The 19,924-nt window shown below is 36.7% G+C and overlaps 1 protein-coding gene across 1 annotated transcript; it reads right to left on the minus strand.

Moving 5' to 3' along the window:
- Positions 1-9,000: 9,000 nt before the first annotated feature.
- Positions 9,001-13,519, minus strand: Pnn (desmosome associated protein-like protein pinnin). Its single transcript, XM_077443678.1, has 5 exons — positions 13,193-13,519; positions 10,672-10,836; positions 10,074-10,594; positions 9,593-10,003; positions 9,001-9,524 (listed from the first exon to the last, which is right to left on the minus strand). The coding sequence occupies exons 1-5, from the start codon at positions 13,327-13,329 to the stop codon at positions 9,352-9,354; spliced, it is 1,407 nt and encodes a 468-aa protein (XP_077299804.1). The 5' UTR covers positions 13,330-13,519; the 3' UTR covers positions 9,001-9,351.
- Positions 13,520-19,924: the final 6,405 nt, after the last annotated feature.

A 19,924-nucleotide genomic window follows, 5' to 3' on the forward strand; every position in this document is an offset into this window, starting at 1 on the left:
TAACCACACCTCTCGTCATTGATTTCTACTTCTTCTCAATGCCCTGTCCATATCCGGACGTTGATTATTTGAAGATATCCTCATCGGTCTTCAGCAGCTTGGAACAGATCTTTGGCGCTCATATCGGTCCACATTTTCGAATATTTCGAAGCCAAGACAACTTCTTCCTGCCAATCCATTTTCTATCTTCTATTTTTCATTATTTCTTGATACATGAGGCGAATAAATTTCGCACGTTATTATAATAGATTTATAGCATTTAGCTATGTAGTTCGCGGCTTGTACTTGTATGTGGGTATCATATACGTTGTATATGATGATAATTTTCTAACAATTGATAATATTAACTAATTTGGATCATATTTTTTACTCTACGTTCGTTCGTTCGAGTTCGAACTAAATTTTCAAGTGGTTTAAAACAAAATTTTAACAGTAAACATGCTGACAGTGACAATTCACGCGCATGCGCAGAAGGCTTTGCGCCTGTCACGGATATAGTACCTGCAAATAGCCAATAATTCGCAGATATAGTACCAGCAAATAGATAATAATTCGCAGATATAGTACTTGCAAATAGGCACAACCTTATTATTTGTATTTCGAACGAAGTGTGTCGTCGCAGCATAATCTGATAAACAATACAAATTAGCGTAAGAAAGTTTTGCACTTGCCTGTAACGTCACCTAGATTTTAATGTTTCTAATTAGGTGTTCATTTATAAATTCAAATATATTATTATAAATATGTATGCAGGATTTTCTAGCCGCACGCTGTGCATTACTTAAAATAATTAAGTCATTGATGCGTCTAATGTCTAATGTCAACTTAACCTTAGTGTTTGTTTTTACGTAGGGCTCGAGTGAAATTTCAACCGTTGTGTTTTTAGTCAATGTTGTATGAATACCATTGAATAGTGGCAATATATTTTTCTAGTTACGTTATTTATTTGTTAGCCGCTTGATCGATTCAAACTCGTCGAGGGATTAATCTCCACGAACGCTATTCACAGAAAGTGTATGCCAATACTTGTCTAGTCAAATTCTTTATTTTTCGTCTTACTCTAAATGAATATCGCCTAGATCTATTTTTTTTTTGTTGATTTTAAGCGTCACAAATCTTCCGTCGGCCGATTTGCAAGGTGCGGATCGGATAATAGGAGAATTAATTGAAAACGGACAAATGTTTATTTTTTATTATTGAATTATTTCGTTGATGTTATTAACTATGTGTATTATTTAGTGCTAGTTTAATTTTTTTTAGTATGAAACGTTAGTGCCAATAAATTAAATCATAATGTTTTAACTGGAAAATGTACAAATTTGATACATTTTTTTATATGTGTAAGCGTATTATTGTTTTTTTTTAACAGGTGTTCTGTTGCTTGTTGTATCTTTTAGTCACGAAACTTTTGTATACTATGGCATTGCTTTTATGTATGTAGATCTACCATTATGTGTTTAACCTTTCCACCGCGTACGACTACTATACATGTCCTAGCGAACATGCCCTCAGCGCGTGAGACACGCATAGATGTCTTGGAAGTTCCAACCTGTATAAAAGCCGTCTATTGTGTTAAAATTGTATAACTTGGTTGAAAATATTACTAAATGTATACTTTACCAAATTCAATAGATGGCAGTAGTCAAAAAAAATAGATATAGGTTGTAAAATTCAAAAAAATATTACAACCTATATTTATAGTCGAAAACGCGATAACAAAATCCGCAAAAAAGCAGCCGCGTACAGGGCATGTTCGCTAAATTTGGTGACGCGGGCAAAGGGTTAAAGAACCGTCGATAAAATGTACCCACTACTTGCTATTTGAACCATTTGTGCTATTTACAGCTTATCTTCGCTGTAAAACCTTATATACTAGTCTATTTAGGAATTCATAAGTTAAAAAATATATATTTTAGCATATTCTGATGTGTTAAGCGGAAGTTGTTGAACTTTTTAAAACAACCGCAAGATGGCGTGACGTACTTTCTGTATTAATTTGCATTTACAGTAGAACCTCTATTATCCGGGGATTAAGGTAGTCCGGATAATCGAAAAAAATCACAATTGACAGGGAAAGACGTATACATTCAGTATGAATAATTTTTAATTGTCTATATTTACATATATAAGATCAATATTAAGATACTAAGATCAATATTAAGAAATTCAATTATGGATTTTTGCTTAAAGTTAGCTGTTCTTTTTGAAGCTGCCAAATCGCGAATACTATCAAAAATGGACCAGATATTATTGGCTGTCCAGACGATCGTCTTTGAATGAACCACATAAAAATACACTCTTCGACATCTCCATTTTCTGATTTTTTCACAACCTTCCACTCTGAGCTTTAATGTCTTCTGACATTAAAGAATCAGTAAACTTCATAATTTTTATTTCACTTTGTATTTTTTTTTTGTATCCCAGATCGTTGACGATCCAACACCATATTTATTTGACAAAAACCTCCTAAGACACCGCCTTTTAAAGCATTGATTATATATAATTTGTCTTTGAATGATAATACAACACGCTTTCTTTTCCACATTGGTAATATTAAAGGTTGTGGCTATTTGCAGGTACTATATTTGCGACAGGCGCAAAGCCTTCTGCGCATGCGCGTGAACTTATAATCCGATTATAATTTCTTACATTTGATGCACGCTAGACTTGTTTAATCAATCGTTCATTATACATGAGACAAATAAATTTAGCACATTATTATAATAGATTTATATCATTTAGCTAGTTCGCGGTTTGTACTTGTATATAGGTATTATAAGTTGCATATGATAATAATTTTCTAATAATCAATAATATTGACTAATTTGGATTATATTTTTTACTCTACGAGTTCGTACTAAATTTTAAAAGGCTTAAAACAAAATTTTAACAGTAAACACGCTGACAGTGACAGTTCGCGCGCATGCGCAGAAGGCTTTGCGCCAGTCGTAGATATAGTACCTGCAAATAGCCAATAATTCGCAGATATATAGCCACAACCAATATTAAAAATAAATATTTAAATAGCGATCAAATTTTCAAGACACAAACGTCCTTTTAGTATTGAATTTTGAATACAACTGACTCATTATGGGTATGCATTTTAAAATCGTAAAATTTGTGTTTGTTTTTTTAACAATTCGGATAATCGAGGTTCTACTGTATACAGAAATGAAAATGAATAGTCCGCTTTAACTTTTGATATATAGGTAAACAAAATTCTCATACAAATATATGTACCGTATAACTAAACGTGTCAAAAGTCTTTTTAATTGATTTAATAAGTCTCAAGATGATCGATCAGCTTTGCAGGTATATATATATATATATATGCATAGACGAGGTATTAAAATGCCAGAAATGAATTGACAATGTTTAAGAGCAGCGGTACAATGTTTATTTACAGCTTTTATCGTTTTTCTAGATGTAATGGTGGATCTATTTATATATGAAGTGTCATTTTGTGAGCGGAATTTTCGTTTGTTATTATTTTACTTACATACTACATATGTATATGCATAGCATTATTAATGAAATACATACATAGTATCAAATTAGATCTGAACTATATATATATGTATAGTATTATTTTAGATTGGATTATCAGTATTGCCCAAATATTAACTAAATATTTCGATACGGAATTCACTTAGCGTTAATGCAATTATTATGCTATCTACTGTTTATGTTATCCATACGAAATTAAATGAAATGAACCGAGTGTACATTAGAGTGGTCTTGATTTTGCCAGTTTATTTTTATTTTTATTTTGACACTTGGTATACACAAGTCTCGGTGAAAGTCTCACGTTTTAATTCGCTCCTTTTACGGTAATGGAATGAGCGTGATTTTTTTTCTTTTAAGCTTATCCTGCATCCTTAGAAGGGGAAAAACAATACAATGCAACGATTAGCATTCGGATTATTTGCTAAAGTACGGGTATACATTATCCGGAAAGGATTCAAATGTAATTAGGGAACAATAATGAGTACAAATCATTCAAATTCTTTCACGAATGCTTCATCTCTTCTTATATAGATATATAAATATATGCTGCGAGGTTTTCAGTGAGACTTATTGTAAAATTAAATAAAATTCTTCAGCATATATTCGGACCACTCCGATATCTGATTTGTATTTGTCGCCATATTTTTTTTTATTATTTAGTATTGTAATATTGTGCACAAGATGTATATTTTTTTGATATGATTGGAAATTTAGTCGCATTATATATTGTATGTGTGTTTATTTATTGAAAATTATTGACCATGTGCTTCATTCACTTCATGTGAACATTCTGTCAAGTTGTGCAATTTAATTCAAAACACTATTATTATTTTATTGTTAATGTTTAAGATGCGCATTTATATTTTGTATTATTGATTTTGACGATGAGAAATTTGTATGATATGAAAAAAAATTGTACCGAACGTGAAGTGAATCGATGTATTTTTGCTCGTCTGCTTAATTACATTTACAAGTGTTGGAATTTGACCACTTAACCCTTTGCCCGCGGCAATAAATATAGCGAACAAGCCCCGTACGCGGCGAATTTGGCAGTCGAGTTTTCGACCTTAAATACAGATTTTAATATTTACTCAAGTAACCAGATATGTTAATTAACACATATAAAGTATTATTTAAAAAAAAAATGCATAATATATCTCGTATTTTGTCTTAATTATCAAATAATCATTCTTCATACAATTGAGACGTGTTGTCGCCATTGTTCAACAGACGTGACGTCACCTAAACGAGGTTTCAGTATGGTTCCACAAAAAACTAATTTTGACTGGTATATATTCATTTTAAGCAAATTGAATAGATGGCATTCAACTCTCGGTAATGTATTCAACCAATTTTGAACCTTAAAACAGTTGAAATAGGCGCATATAAGGCTCAAAATCCCGTGCAGAAATTTCAGAAATTCTATGGAAGACAGCCGTACAAAGCTTCCATAGAAGACGGCCGCGGGCAAACGGTTAAGAATATGTTTTTGTTGTGCTCGTCGTCCGTTTACTGTCACCGGACTACGTTACGTGCTGAAGACCGCTCGCTATATAGCTAGTTTTGAATTTATCCATTGATTCATCTCGCAGCTTGAAGAAGTTCTGACGGAAACCTCGTTGAAAGACGGTTTCTGTTATTTCTAGGGTTTCTATATACATATGTATATTCACGCGTGAACGGCATATGAAATGATATATATATATATTTTAAAAGAATACTTGTACGGTGGTGTGCCGCTCTAAAACCGCGTTCTCAAAGATTCGATCGGTTTCGACTCGGCCCCCCGTCTCTCACATGTGACGTTTATTTTTGTAACTACTCAAAAGCTTTATTGTAATATTGTGCCAAAGGGTAATTACACCGTTTACGTTTATGTAATACTATATATATATTTATGTATATCGAGTGCAAAATCGCAGGTGCTTTGAAGATGTTGTTTATTTATATTTTCGCGATCATTTCCTAAAATGTATGATGAAATACACTGTTTTTGGATTAGAGATCATCAGAATCGATACGACTCGCTTGTGCTAATCAATCGGTGGGATGAAATTGTAGTTTTGTGTGTGTGTGTGTGTGTTTTGAACTTTTATTAGATTTCAAAGTGTATGCGTATATTTCGATGCGGTGCAAACGATCGACAAGCGCCAGACAGACTGAACCACAGATGCGTGCGCACTGCTCGCACTTACACTAAGCGAAATCTACCCAAAGTCCCGACATACCCCTACCCTGTATACGTTCTGTGCTTCTGATACTTTAGTTCCGAATTTTTTCCTTATTAAACTCGCCAGAAAGATCCAACTCAATTTTAATAATTGCATCTGTGCACATCTCGAAAGGTTACTCGTCATCTGATGTGCAATCTATCATTCGTGAAGTCGAGAATTGCGTTTAAAGCAGCCATCCAGTTAATCTGTGGTTCGGTCTGTCTGGCGCTTGTCGATCGTTTGAACCTGTATATTTTTATCTATTGATTGTCTGTATGCAGAAATATTTACAAAAGAAAAATAGTGCACATTCACAATTATGCAGTATGTTGTGTCGGAATGATTATCCTTTTTTTTTGTTATTTAAGTGTTCAAAGCTTTCATATTTTATTTGAAGATTTTAAACATTGTTGAGTAGATGTAAACAAAATAATCCTTTCTAAGCAGCCAAAGATTTAAAAAAAACTATATTTATATGTTCATTTGAAGATGAAGTAAAAAAATAGTTTTAAATTATATATGAATGTTTGTCCTAATTAAAGTTTCTCAAGTAGTAATAGGTAGGTAACACAGTCCAAGCGAAACAGTAATATATATATATATATATATATATATATATATATATATATATATATATATATATATATATATATATATATATATATATATATATATATTATTAAAATATAAATAAAATGATAGCCGTCAAATTAAATACAATGTAATCATACGCGGCATATATTATGTATCGTCTAATGACTACTTGAGCGATTTTACGTGACGTTTTATGATTTTGTGTTCGTTGACGACGTAAGGGCTCTCCGTCGTCAATAGTCGAATGTTTTGTAAGTGATACGTTGGCAGAATTTCACGTACGTATTCTTTTTCCCGTTTACTATTAATAACAAAAAAAAAACCGATGGATCGTATACTTTGTTAACCAAAAATCATTTACAGACCATTGTGTGTATGTTGTTTTTATGTATATATTTAAATTATATAGATACATATTCACAAAACATACATCAATAGATGTGTAAGAGAAAGTATGTGTAATCTTACGTGTATTAAAAAAAAGAAATTAGGTAACTGTGGAATTGATTTTTATTTTGACATCCTCAACCCTCGATTCGTGTTCGTTTAATGCTCCCAATACATCCTGATGCAGAAGAATCTTCTCTATAATTGATTTACTGTCTCCCCACCGTTTAATCAACTATCATAATAATAATAATAGCTTTTATTCCAGACGATGAGGAGAATAGTGCAATCCCCAACGCCCATATAAATAATATATAGATAATAAAAAAAGTATTGAAAAACAGTAAACAAAAAATAAATAAATAAATACATAAGTAAATATATAAATATTACTAATAATAAATAAATAAGTCTAATAATAATAATTTAATGTCTATTCAAGGCGGTCGGTGTAGCAGTTCCATCCATCGAACATACAATGAAGAATGCAAATGAGAAGATGCAGCAGCAAGAAGACAATTAGGCGATAAAAATATACGAAGACGTAGAGAGGCCGCTCTCATCCTGAGAATGGCTTCAAAGTGAGGCACATGCCCTTCTACAAACATTTGTGACGCGCTACAGCTCCTAGGTAACTCGAAAAGAGCACGGTAACAGTTGTTGTATTGTACTTTTATCTTCCTCATCGTCTCCCGCTTGTATCTGGTCCATAATTCACCAGTATAGAGGCTAGTACAAAAGGACATAAATAATTGTCTCTTAAACTCTACACTGGAGTGGAAAAATCGTCTAGCCAGCATATTTGCCCTTACACAAATGGCTCTTCTTTGTCTTTCGATGTCACGGTCATCAGATAGATCCTCCGTCAGCAAGTGTCCCAGATACTTGACTTCCCTAACAGTTTCAAGATTACGCCCATCTAAAATAATGTTGGGGACGAAATGAGGACCTCGACCGTATCGGAAAATCAATACCATGGATTTACTCCGCATATTATGTTCTGCAGCATAACTCGAGCAAACTTCCAGGAGGCGATTCAGAGCTGACCGAGAAGGCGCCAAGATCACCATGTCATCTGCATAGCTGATGTGGTTACTGCATATTCCTCCTATGTGGCAACCAACTCCAGTCTGTCGAAGGCGATGTGAAAGTTCATCCATGTAAAGGTTGAATAAGCCAGGAGACATTGACCCACCCTGTCTAACCCCGCACTTCAAAGAAGCGGGATCAGAGTATGAATTCCCCCAGCGTACACGGCTGAACTGATTCCGGTGCCAGGATGCTAAAAACCTCACGATTTGACTTGGAGCTCCCCTCATAGTAACCTTGACACTGTTGACAATGTATTTCCACTCCTGATTTTTCAGTTTCTAAAAGACTTCATACACATAGATGGATGGATGAACTCTACCTTTATCCAAATACATAAAAATAACAACAAGTGTTGTTGGAGACGGATGTTAAAATCCCTAACTTAACTTAAAATCCCCTGGATGGCGATTTTAAGCATCCGTCTGCTTCCGAACTGCAAGAGCTGAGGGTTGGCGATGGGCTATCATCAATTTATCTTACTAAGCCCGCTTTAAAGGTCAAGGAATTTGACCCTTAAAGTCCTCAACATGAGGCCACCCCGGCTCGGAGGAGTGAGCGGGCTGAGCTCCTGAATCTCACTAGCACTTGGGGATGATGCGCCTGTTTATATACTATTTGATTGTGCAACGCGTAGCTTGGCTGGTGAGATCATATTCTGGAAGATTCCTACAGGGTCGAGGATATCCTTAGTGTACCTGTGCCTCAAGGTTTGTTTGGTGCGTAGGTATGTAGTGAGATCATCGTCTCCGATGGGGGGGGGGGGGTCCATGTACTTGTGATTGCGTATTTGGAGTGAGTTGATGTGTCTTTGCCCAAGTTCGAATGAGGGTATTTTGACCAAATCAGGCAATCCTACATAGTTTAATTCATCGAACTGTTTAACCATTTAAAATAATAAGAAAAATGATATACTTGTGAATAAGATGTGTCCCTTTTAATTCTTAGATAAAGAGAAGTTTGTTATGCCTATGAATCCTAAGGCTGCCTCATAAGCAATCCTGGTTTAGTTCACTATATGAACTAGATTTGAATACCAAGTACATATGTGTAATTACATGAAGATGTATCGTAGATGATGAGATCAGTGAAGAAGCTCAATGATGATTGACTAATCTTATGCTGATCCCTGACGCTGTTTGAAGCTAGAAAAAAACAACATACAGTACTTGATTCGATCCTAAATTTTGCACAAATATTAATAAAAGGTCGTGTGTTATTGGTATATTTTTATTTTTGAACTTCGGTTTACAAAAGGCAAAAAAATGTACATTTTACAAAATCAACTCGCAAACAAAATTATAATATAATATATCTATCAACATTATCTCGGCGATGTTTAAAACTATCATCGGAAAAAGATCGGTCTTTCAGAACTTTTCACGAAGTTAAGAAATGACTACTAGAAGTTTCCTTATATTATATTATTTATATGCATTTAAATTCACACAATTTATTCATATGTATTTCGTTCGCCAAACATTTTTATTTTGCATTAGAATTTGATGTAACATCACTATTACATGCGCACATGAAAATATATACACGCTTTTAACAACTATCACATCTCTACGTTGTGATCCGTGTCTACGGCAGACGACGACACTTCGCATTCGTTCTCCTCGACTTCCGGCTGCTTTTCAGCTTCGGCGGGCACTTCGCCCGGATCTTCACCGGCGTTGTCTTGCACGTGCTGAGACGATTCATCCATGGAATGATCTTTCGCTTCTTCGGCTACGGAAACAAAAGCAAATTAGTACAGGCAATGAAAATTGAATATGATACGGGTTATGAAATGTTACCGTTTTCGACGGAGTTCTCGTCTGAAGACGAATCAGACTCTTCTCGGTTCCACCTCTCGCCGACAGTCGCTTTTCCGTTTTCTATCTTTCTCTCCGTCGCGTTGACTTGCTTCTCCTGTTTGACCTGTATCGCCTCACTTTTCACCGTGACGGGTTTTCCTTCCGAATCGTCCTTCTCCTGTTTGACGGTCAAACTTGAATTGCTCACCCGATCGATGTTTTCGTCGTTTTCTTGGTTCTCCAATTGGTCGTCGACGTCCATGATGTCGTCTTGGCTCATGATGGACGTCTGCGAGATGAGCGAAGTCGGCCTAAACTGTGAACCGGGCGGTAATCTCATATTCCGCAAACATCTTTGTTCGATAGCGTTCAACTCGGACGTAACATCTTGTTGTTTCTTTTCGATGATTTCTAAAAGCGACACAAATTCAAATAAACAATAAACAATATATAAAATATATACAAATCGAACGCAACATACTTTCTAAATTCTTTTTACTAATATTTAATTTTTCTTCGGCTCGTTCAGTCATTTTTTTAGGTTTCCAAAAAATATGCGGTTTACCCTTAGTTTGAATAAAGTTAAGCATCGTTGTGTGCGCCACTTCCCACTTTTCGAATTCACGCATCCTCACCATCTTGGCCTCCAACGCTTTGATGGTCGCTTTCTTAATCTCTCTCTCGGCGAAAAGATTCTGTCTCTCCTTTTTTTGATTCTCCTTTTCCTGTTTCGCCTGCTCTTCGATTCTCTTCTCTACTTGCGCTTTCTTGTCTTCTTTATTCTGTAACACGATGGCTTCCTGTTTGAATTTTTGCAACGTGCCCAACAGAGATCCGAACATGCGTCTATTTCTAGCCTTGGATTCTTCATCGCCGCTCTGAGCTTTCAGCACTTCCTGCTTCGTCGGCAAGTCTCGAATAACTTGTGAAGACAGGCGAGGTTTCTTATTGAAATTTGTTTCGTCTTCGATATCACTATCTCCACTCGGTCTCGCCGATAATCTGTAACAAAAATTAATCAAATCATTAAACATTCCCATTGTAAATGTATTCGAGTTCAAAATTTCATCAATAAACACCTGCTGAAAACTGTTTTGGTTTCTTGAGGTCTCTTTTTTCCTAGTCTATCGTCGTTGTTGAAATTTCTCTGATTGTTCGGTGAGTCTTGGTAAAAGTTGCCTTTGCCTAATCGAGGACCTCCGCGTACATTATTAGGTGAACCTTGAAATCCACGTTCTAAAGGCCTGAAAATTAAAAAAATGCATTTCATCAGAAACGAATAATAGAATATATCCAAACGGTTTTGAATTGAACCAAACCACTTAAAAAATTACTCATTGAACCAAAAACAATTTGCAATTTCGGCTCAGTTAGCTATTTCTGAAAAATCTATTTATTTTCGTTAATATATTATTCTAATTTGAATCCAATAGTACATATAATATTATTGTTAAATTTTATACTATTTATTTTTACGTCAGGATATCACCAACTAATTTTTGAGCTCTTCGTGCAATCTCCTTGATGTCCCTATTCCCATTTTTAAATTGTATATACCACCGATGACACTAATTTAGTTTCAGAATATCCCCGTGAGTAAGTATCAGTGATTCTTTTCACCGCTTCGTTTGCCTTCATTGTTCGGTCTAAAATAAACAACATAAAATGACGCAAATGCCCTTCCTCTATTATCAGTCTCGACAGTCTTCCTCAGGTAGAATTTTTGTTTTAGAAGTGATAACCGAACCGTGTCTCAACACAAACTGACTGCGAAAGAGCTCGTCGAATGATTTCGATTACTTTTCAATCCCCCAAATAGATTTTTCACATAAGCAAAAGTTACACCATACGTTAAAGTTTAACTGGAAACTGGACGCTGCAAAATTACTGCGAATTATTAGTCTATATGAAAACTTTATTTGTACAACATTAGTATACATCCACTAAATCTCTATCTATCAAACTTGAACTTGAATCCAAAGACACTTTCTTCGACTGCTTTATAAGGAGCAATATGGGATTTACCCATATTGCTATTTCCTTCACAATTCGTCATGGATATGGTCGGCTACACTTCTCTCGAACACAGGAGGAGTGTTGCCCTCATCAAGTTCTTGTTTTCCATATTTAGAGGCTTCATCTCCTGTCCGTCTATGCTGGCCGAGTTGAGCCTTCATGCTCCGGAGAGTGTGGTATGGACCCGCCATTTCACACTCCTCTGGCTAGAACTGTGGCTTATAGTAATTCTCCCATTCCTCGTGGCCTACGTTTCTTAAATTCACCGGATGGTGCCATTGACATTTGTCACATCTCTCGTCATTCTCTGCACCACTTCCTAAGTTACGGAAGTCGCGACCAATTAGAACTTCTTCTTCTTCTTCTAATGCCGAATCCGTATTCAGATGTAGGCGACTACCATGGGCAGACATCGTTTATGGCCGGTGCGAATTCTTCCCTATCATGGGCAAGCCGAAATAGCTTTTCGAGACCGAGTCCCATCCATGACCTGATGTTCCGGAGCCAAGAGAGCTTCTTTCTCCCAAGCCACCGTTTGCCTTCTATTTTCCCTTCTATGATTGTTTGTAGAAGGCGATATTTGGGGCCGCGAATAATGTGGCCAAAGTATTCCATCTTACGGCGCTTCACCGTGTCTCTCTTTTTATGAAGAAGCTGGAGGACTGTTTCGTTTCTTACATGCTCCTTCCACGAGATCTTTAGCATCCTCCGGTAACACCACATTTCAAAGGACTCTATCCTGTTCATGGATGCCACTAACAGCGTCCACGTTTCGCATCCGTACAGCAACACCGACCAAACATAGGAGAGCAGGACTCTTAAACGCAATTTCATAGATAACCTTCGACAACATAAAACATTTTTCATGCTGCCGAAGGCATTTCTTGCTATTTCGATCCTTCTTCTTATCTCCATTTCGGAACTGACTTCCGTATTGATCATTGCTTCTAGGTATTTGTATTGTTCGACCTGTTCAATCATTTGTCCGCGCACACTCAGGTTTAATGGATCCGTCTTTTCTTTACATATTACCATTGATTTTGTCTTGTTGATATTAATAGACAGACCCCATTTTTGACATGAATTATCAATTGCGATCAATAACGATTGTAGGTCTTCGGCACTCTCAGTCAATATTGCCGTATCATCAGCGAAATTACCAACTAGAACGGTTGAGTTGATCAGTTACGAATTTTTATGTCATGTTTATTTATTTCTTTTCTTCCATTTATGTATTTGTTTTACTTGTATTTTCATGTACTTTTTTCCATTCTTTATCTGTTTAGCACACTCGTCGCTTTGGAGCAATCTGTTAGACACGAGTGTGCTTGATTAATTGATGTATAATAAAATAAAATAAAAATTAAGGCTATTTAAACCGATGAAATATTTAATGAAAAAAGATAATAGATAATAAGCAGTCAATCAATTGAAAATCGAGTATGGCCACCATCAGGCAGATTAGGAGTGATCCAACTGTCACTTGAAGCGGCTGCAATTACACCAGTGCATAAACATGGGTCGGGGGATTTGAGGTTATTCGATAGGTGAGGGGTTTCGGGAGTGAGAGGTGAGAGGTGTCACCTGTCAGCGGTGTGGAATCTCTTGTTGTTGTGGTGCTGTCGGCGAATGTCTCTCTCGAGCCGCTGCAGACCGAGACGAGCCGAGTCGAGCTGCGCGCGCAGAGACACGCACGAGCCCGTCGTCACCTCCACCGACATCTTCGCCACTTGGACGCAAACTCGTGATCGTCGAGCTGAACCCTCGATGACGTGGAGACGGTGAAGAGCTGGAGCCGTGGTCACTCCGGCTGTATGTAAAGTCGGCTGTCAGAGGACGCGGGCATGTCGTGCCGCACCGAGCCAGTCGCATTACACACACCACCTAGCACCACTCTTTACGACCATCTTCATTTGCTTTTTTTTATTATCTTATAAACATCTTTTTGAAATCAGATACGGGTTATTTTCAAAGTTTTGTGCAAATCTAGTACCAGTAATAATATGCCAAATTGCATAGTGTTGAGATAAATACTGTAGGATTGTTATGAGTGGTACGCAGTGGCGACTCGTGAGAATTCATATGGGGGGGGGGGGGGCTGCAGAGATGTCTCGGGCTGTAGTAGTTCGTTGACTATACCATGGTGATCATGAGCGCCCACAGAAAATTTTCGAAGGGGGGGCAAAATATTTTTAGTAATTTTTTTTATTAATAGTTTTGGACCATTGTGGCATTACAGAAAGAACCTAATGCGCCACAATGGCCTACATTTAACAAAGATACAATAAATACAAGTCAAATTAGTAAAAAACAGAAAAATTAGAAAGCAGAAAACATGGTAAAATAAAATAATAATAAAAAAGTAACAAAAGGAAAATAATAATACAATTAAAATAGTACATAAAAATGTACAAAGGAGAAAGAAAAAGTAAAATAAATCGAACAAAATATGAATAAAAAATAAAATCACAGCGAGGCCCAAATGGAAGAGAGTAGATTAAGATTCCTCTCATACATCACATTCAAATTAAGAAAGTAATGATGAGCGCAGGTTACCAGATAAATATGTTAAAATAATATCCGATAATCTACGCTCCCCAAGGTGGAAAACATCACATTCAGGGATGGCAGCAACGATTTCATTGATAAGTCGAATAGCTCTAGGTATAGGAGCAATTCGAAAAAGAACTGTGCGAGCAGAAGGTACAACCATTAAATTATGATATCTACCACGCATATAATTATTAGGTACATAAAGTCCCAATTGTTCCAGCAACAATGGGCATGACGTATTACCACGCAGTAGCTGGAGAACGAAACGAATTAACGAGAAGTTTCTCCGAAGTTCAAGGGAATTATACCCAAGCATGCCCAAAAGGAAATGAGTAGGATAGAGATATGGGTAATACCCAAACTCTTTCTTATATAGAAAACGAAGAAATGCTTTTTGCACTTTTTTGATAATAACAGAGTGTAACGCGACGTTTTCCCATCGTCCCATAGGGCAACACTCGCCCTTTATTTCGATTGGCCACCCAGGGAAAAGTCTTATAGGCGCGCGCGCATGTGGAGCGCGCTCTCTTACCCGCCAACCGCCGCCGAAGAAAGATCTCTCCTGTGCACGTCTCCAGGGGAAGACGGGGCCCAGAGATCCATCACCATCAGTGCTGAAGAACCGCTGCGAGGTCAAGTGTAGCATCACTCCCTCCCCTGAGTTCCAGCACAACTTCCCCTGCATTCCTCACGCTGTTTCCGGAGATACCTCAGCCGTGAGACGACGAGGAAGCTGTTATCAACGAAGAAGACTTGCAGTCAGGAACCTCCCCGACTATATACATATATATATATATATATATATATATATATATATATATATATATATATATATATATATATATATATATATATATATCATCATCATCATCATTTACAGCCACTCGCCATCCACTGCTGGATGAAGGCCTCTCCAACACGCTTCCACCCGTCTCTGTTTTGCGCAACACTCATCCATCTCACCCCGCACATTTTCCTAATTTCGTTCACCCATCTTCCTTGCGGTCTTCCTTTTACCCTTTTGCATTCTCTCGGGTACCATTCAAGCAATTCTTTTGTCCACCTTTCGTCCATCCTCCTAGCTACGTGACCCGCCCATTGCCATTTCAATCTCTTCACTCTATCCACTATGTCCACTACTCTTGTCATACTTCTCACCCACGTGTTCCGCTTTCTGTCTTTTCTCGTTATGCCAAGCATACAGCGCTCCATACTTCTTTGAGTGCATTGGATTTTATGTAGCATCTTGGTGTTCAGTGTCCAAGTTTCACATCCATACGTCATCACTGGCAAAACGCATTGATCAAAGATCTTTTTCTTCAGGCAGAGTGGCATTTTTGATTTAAAAACAGCATTCATCCGTCCAAATGCACTCCATCCTAATTTCATACGTCTCTTTATCTCTTCATCTTTATTACCAGACATGTCAATTATTTGACCTAAATATAAATAATTATTTACTACTTCTACTGGTTTATCATCTAATGGGATGCTATCAGGCATGCAATACCTATTGAACATTAGTTTGGTCTTATCTACGTTAATTTTTAATCCTACTTTTCTACTTTCCCTGTCCAGCTGTGTTAGTCTGTTAAGTAGGTCAGCTGAATCACGAGCTATTAAAACTATATCGTCTGCGAACCGAAGGTGACTCAAGAAGCGACCGTTGATGCTTACTCCGGCTTTGTCCCATTCCAAGTTCCTGAAAACTCCCTCAAGCACCGCATTGAATAACTTGGGCGAGATTGTATCTCCTTGTCTTACTCCTTTTCTTATGCTAAATCTATCTGAACCTGAAAAAATTTTAACCGAAGCTGTGGCATTCTTATATATTGCAGCTAACAGCCCCACATAGGGTTCCGGTACTCCCTGTGTTTGTAGAGCGTTAAATACTGCATTGTGGCTCACTGTATCGAAGGCTTTCTCATAATCGACGAAACCTAGGCACAATGGCCGTTGATATTCGTTGGCGCTTTCGATTAGTTCGCCAACTACTTGGAGGTGGTCCATTGTACTGAAATTTGCCCTAAATCCTGCCTGTTCTATAGGTTGGTTCTCGTCGAGTATATTCTTCAGCCTTTCTGTAATAACCTTCGTGAAGAGCTTGTAGACCGCTGAAAGTAAACTAATGGGTCGGTAGTTCTTGATATCGCTTTTATCACCTTTTTTGTGTATTAAGATGATGGTTGCGTTATTCCATCCTTCTGGTATAGCTTGGTTCTGGATGCATTTGCTGAAAAGCCTAGCTAAGATATTATTTAGGGGGGAGCCGCCACATTTTAGTAAGTCAATGGGAATATTATCTTCCCCTGGGGTTTTACCGTTCTTTGCAGTTTTTAGCGCGGCCTCTACTTCGCTAGGCAATACTGCAGGAACCCTTTGGCCGTTTGTCGATTCCAGAGCGGGGGATTGGCCGTTGTCGTTCTCGTATAGTTTTGCATAGAACGTGTAAACTCTGTCTATGATTTCTTCTCTATTCCTAATTATTACTCCGCTCTCTGATCTGATTGCGATCAATTGGTTTTTGCCTAAGAAAAGATCCTGTTTGCACTTTTTCAGGCTACGGTTATTCTTAATGGTACTTTCTATTAACTTGCTGTTAAAATCCCTGACATCCCTGACTATTCTCTTTTTAATTTCCTTATTTACTAGATTGTATTCTTGCTTATTATTATCCCTATCTAAACTCCTTTTATGCTTAATTAGGTTTTTTGTTTCCGCTGAAATTTTGCTTAATTTAATCTGTTTCCTGAATCCACCTAATTTCTTACCTGTTGAGGTTAGAACCGAACTAATTACAGTGTTCAATTCCTCGATGTCTGCTTCTGGGTTTAATTTCTCGTATCTATTTCCAAGTTCGAGTTCGAATTCCTTTTTCCTAGACCTTAGTTGAGCGAAGTCTGGAGAGCTACTGCATCCTTTTATTAGTTTCCTACGTTCGCAATTTATATTAATGGCCATCTTGGCCCGGACTAATCTGTGATCGCTACCTATATCTACTTTACTTAAAACACTAACGTCTTTAACGGAGTGCAGGGTATTTGTTAGGATGAAATCTATTTCGTTCCTGTCTCCTTTAGGACTCTCCCAAGTCCACTTATTGTTTGCGTTTTTCCTGAAAAATGAATTAGTGATAAAGAGCCTGTTGTGTTCTGCGAATTCTATGAGGCGATCGCCTCTGTCGTTTCTTTGGCCGGTACCAAAATTGCCTACTGCTCTTTCTGTGTTTGCCTTTTGTCCTATTTTTGCGTTAAAGTCGCCCATGATTATTTTTAAGTGGTGGCGGCTATTATCGTATGCGCCCTGTAGTTTTTCGTAGAAGTCTTCTATTTCCTCGTCTGGGTGGCTAGATGTGGGGGCGTACACTTGGAAGATTTGACAAGTGTACCTGCTCGAGATTCTTAATACTACATAGCATATACGTTCCGATATGTCGCTTATTTCTATAATATTTCTTTCTATTCTCTTATTGATAAGAAACCCTACTCCTCCTATTCTACCATTTGGTAGCCCTCTCCAGTAGAGACAGTTACCACTTTTTAGGATTATTTGGTTTTCCTGTTTTCGTCTTACTTCGCTAAGTCCTACTAAATCCCATTTGATACTTTCTAATTCATTCTCTAATGCAAGCTCACTTCCTTCACTCGATAACGTTCTTACATTGTACGTGGCTAAATACAGGTTTCTATTAGCTAAGCTATCATCCATCGTCACTCTTGCCTTGTTGGAGGTTTGGATATTATTTTTCTCGCATTTATCCAAGATGTGTTGAGAAAAAGGCGGTACTTGAGAGAGATTTCCATTCAAGGAGTGAGTTCTTACCGCCATAGACTCTTCTCTGTGGTCAGCTTTGTCTGATAGTCATCCTAGGTATCACTTGGATCACTTATGAGTTATTACATGCCATTTAACAGGGTTACTTTGTAAGTGAAAGTAGTTAGTTATGATAATAATAGATTAGCAATTGTTATACTACTTTCTTTACAGATCTTTATCGTGAGACGCCTCTTTGGAGACAACGGATTTATATATGTGTGAGTGCGGTTTGCAATTATATATTTTAATAATAAATTTAGTAAAGAATATAAAATTACACGAATTACTTTAATATAAATTAAATATGAAAAAGAACTATTAGACAGTTGGGAAACACCGTTTCTGTTTGCTATTATTCTATTAAGTAAAGTTCGTTAAAAATTTTTGTCTGAAAGCAATTATGTGGAAGATTTATTGCTTCTGTGGGACCAAATTTTGGCTGACGAGCAGGGACCCTTATTTTTTTTTTGTATTCAGGTAGGGAGATGTATCTCGTTCGTATACGCTTTTGTAACTGACACAAAATTAACACAAAATTTTACGCAATCACTGATATTAAAAAACGCTGTTAATGGCCGATCATCTGTTTATTTTTACACTTAAATTATACTAGGATGCAATTAGTTAAATAAGTGAGTAGACGGTTAGTTTTGTAGTGATAGATGGGTGGGGAGTCCGAGTATTTCGAAATGCAAAGTGAGAGCGAGAGAAACGCGCGCGGACACGGTGACAGTCGGACTCGGACCATATATATATATATATATATATATATATATATATATATATATATATATATATATATATATATATATATATATATATATCTATATATATATATATATATATATATATATATATATATATATATATATATATATATATATATATATATATATATATATATATAGTTATATATATATATATATATATATATATATATATATATATATATATATATATATATATATATATATATATATATATATATAACTATCCCAAGGTTAGTCCACGTTTCTACATAACCCGACCCTTGGAAGAATAACGACGTATAACGCCCTTTGCATCACGCGCGCGTAAATACGTTCGTCACAATAGTAATTTGCTTCATGCGGATTCCACAATATCGCATTATACTCTAGCTTACTTCTAACAAGCGAGAAGACATGGGGTTGGAGAATAATGTTTTAATGTAGTTAAATTTTCTTTCTGTTTTCTTCAATAGTTCTTTTTACAGAATTATCTATCTGACAAATAATATTCTTATTTGGATCTCTAATGGTTGACGCAAAGTGTTCAGCATCTTGTTGAGACCCACGATGCCATGCTGAGCTGGTATGGTTTCTGGCACATTCATTAAAATCTTTGTACTTTGTACAAGGAGTAGTAATGAAGGCACCTTGAATTTCTCTTTGAACTGGTTGCGGAAATAAAACAGAGAAAATGCAAAAAGCACCTTTTAACCTAGGTGGATATGATAACCATGGAGTATACTGGGTTAGTCAAGATTCCCTGAAACAACGTTTTCCACTTCCTGACATGTCGCCTTCAAAATCATATGACGGGTGAGGCTTGTATGGATCAGTTAGCAAACGATACTTAAGCTTAAGATCGATAGGAATCTTCGTAGTAGATTTTACATAGAGTCCAATGTCATAGGTAAACCTAGTATCTCCACTTTCAAGCTTGTCTGGGTCTGGTTCTTGTGATAGCGTTGCTGCTGCAGATGAACAAGCAACAGCATCCGTTTTCCGTTTTTTACTGTGGATGTGATTGCTGTGGCTGTCTGAGAGGTTTTAAAAATTTCCGGATATCCATGACGCCTAAAAGTAACAAGGAAGACAAAGATGTTGCTCCAGGCTAGCCAACGTTCTGTCTCTCCACACTTTCTTTATGCTAACACGAAGTGATTTAAAATAAAAGTAACATTATTTGACTATTTTCAATCAA

Source organism: Arctopsyche grandis, chromosome 13 (genome assembly GCF_051622035.1).
Source record: "Arctopsyche grandis isolate Sample6627 chromosome 13, ASM5162203v2, whole genome shotgun sequence".
Lineage (NCBI taxonomy): Eukaryota > Metazoa > Arthropoda > Insecta > Trichoptera > Hydropsychidae > Arctopsyche > Arctopsyche grandis.

Bases quoted from the DNA above. Each gene is read 5' to 3' on its own strand.
- Pnn (XM_077443678.1), bottom strand. From the start codon at position 13,329: ATGTCGGTGGAGGTGACGACGGGCTCGTGCGTGTCTCTGCGCGCGCAG. The intron at 10,837-13,192 runs GTGACACCTCTC...TTTAATTTTCAG, and splicing joins AGATTCCACACCGCTGACAG to GCCTTTAGAACGTGGATTTC. The intron at 9,525-9,592 runs GTAACATTTCAT...TTGTTTCCGTAG, and splicing joins CGAGAACTCCGTCGAAAACG to CCGAAGAAGCGAAAGATCAT.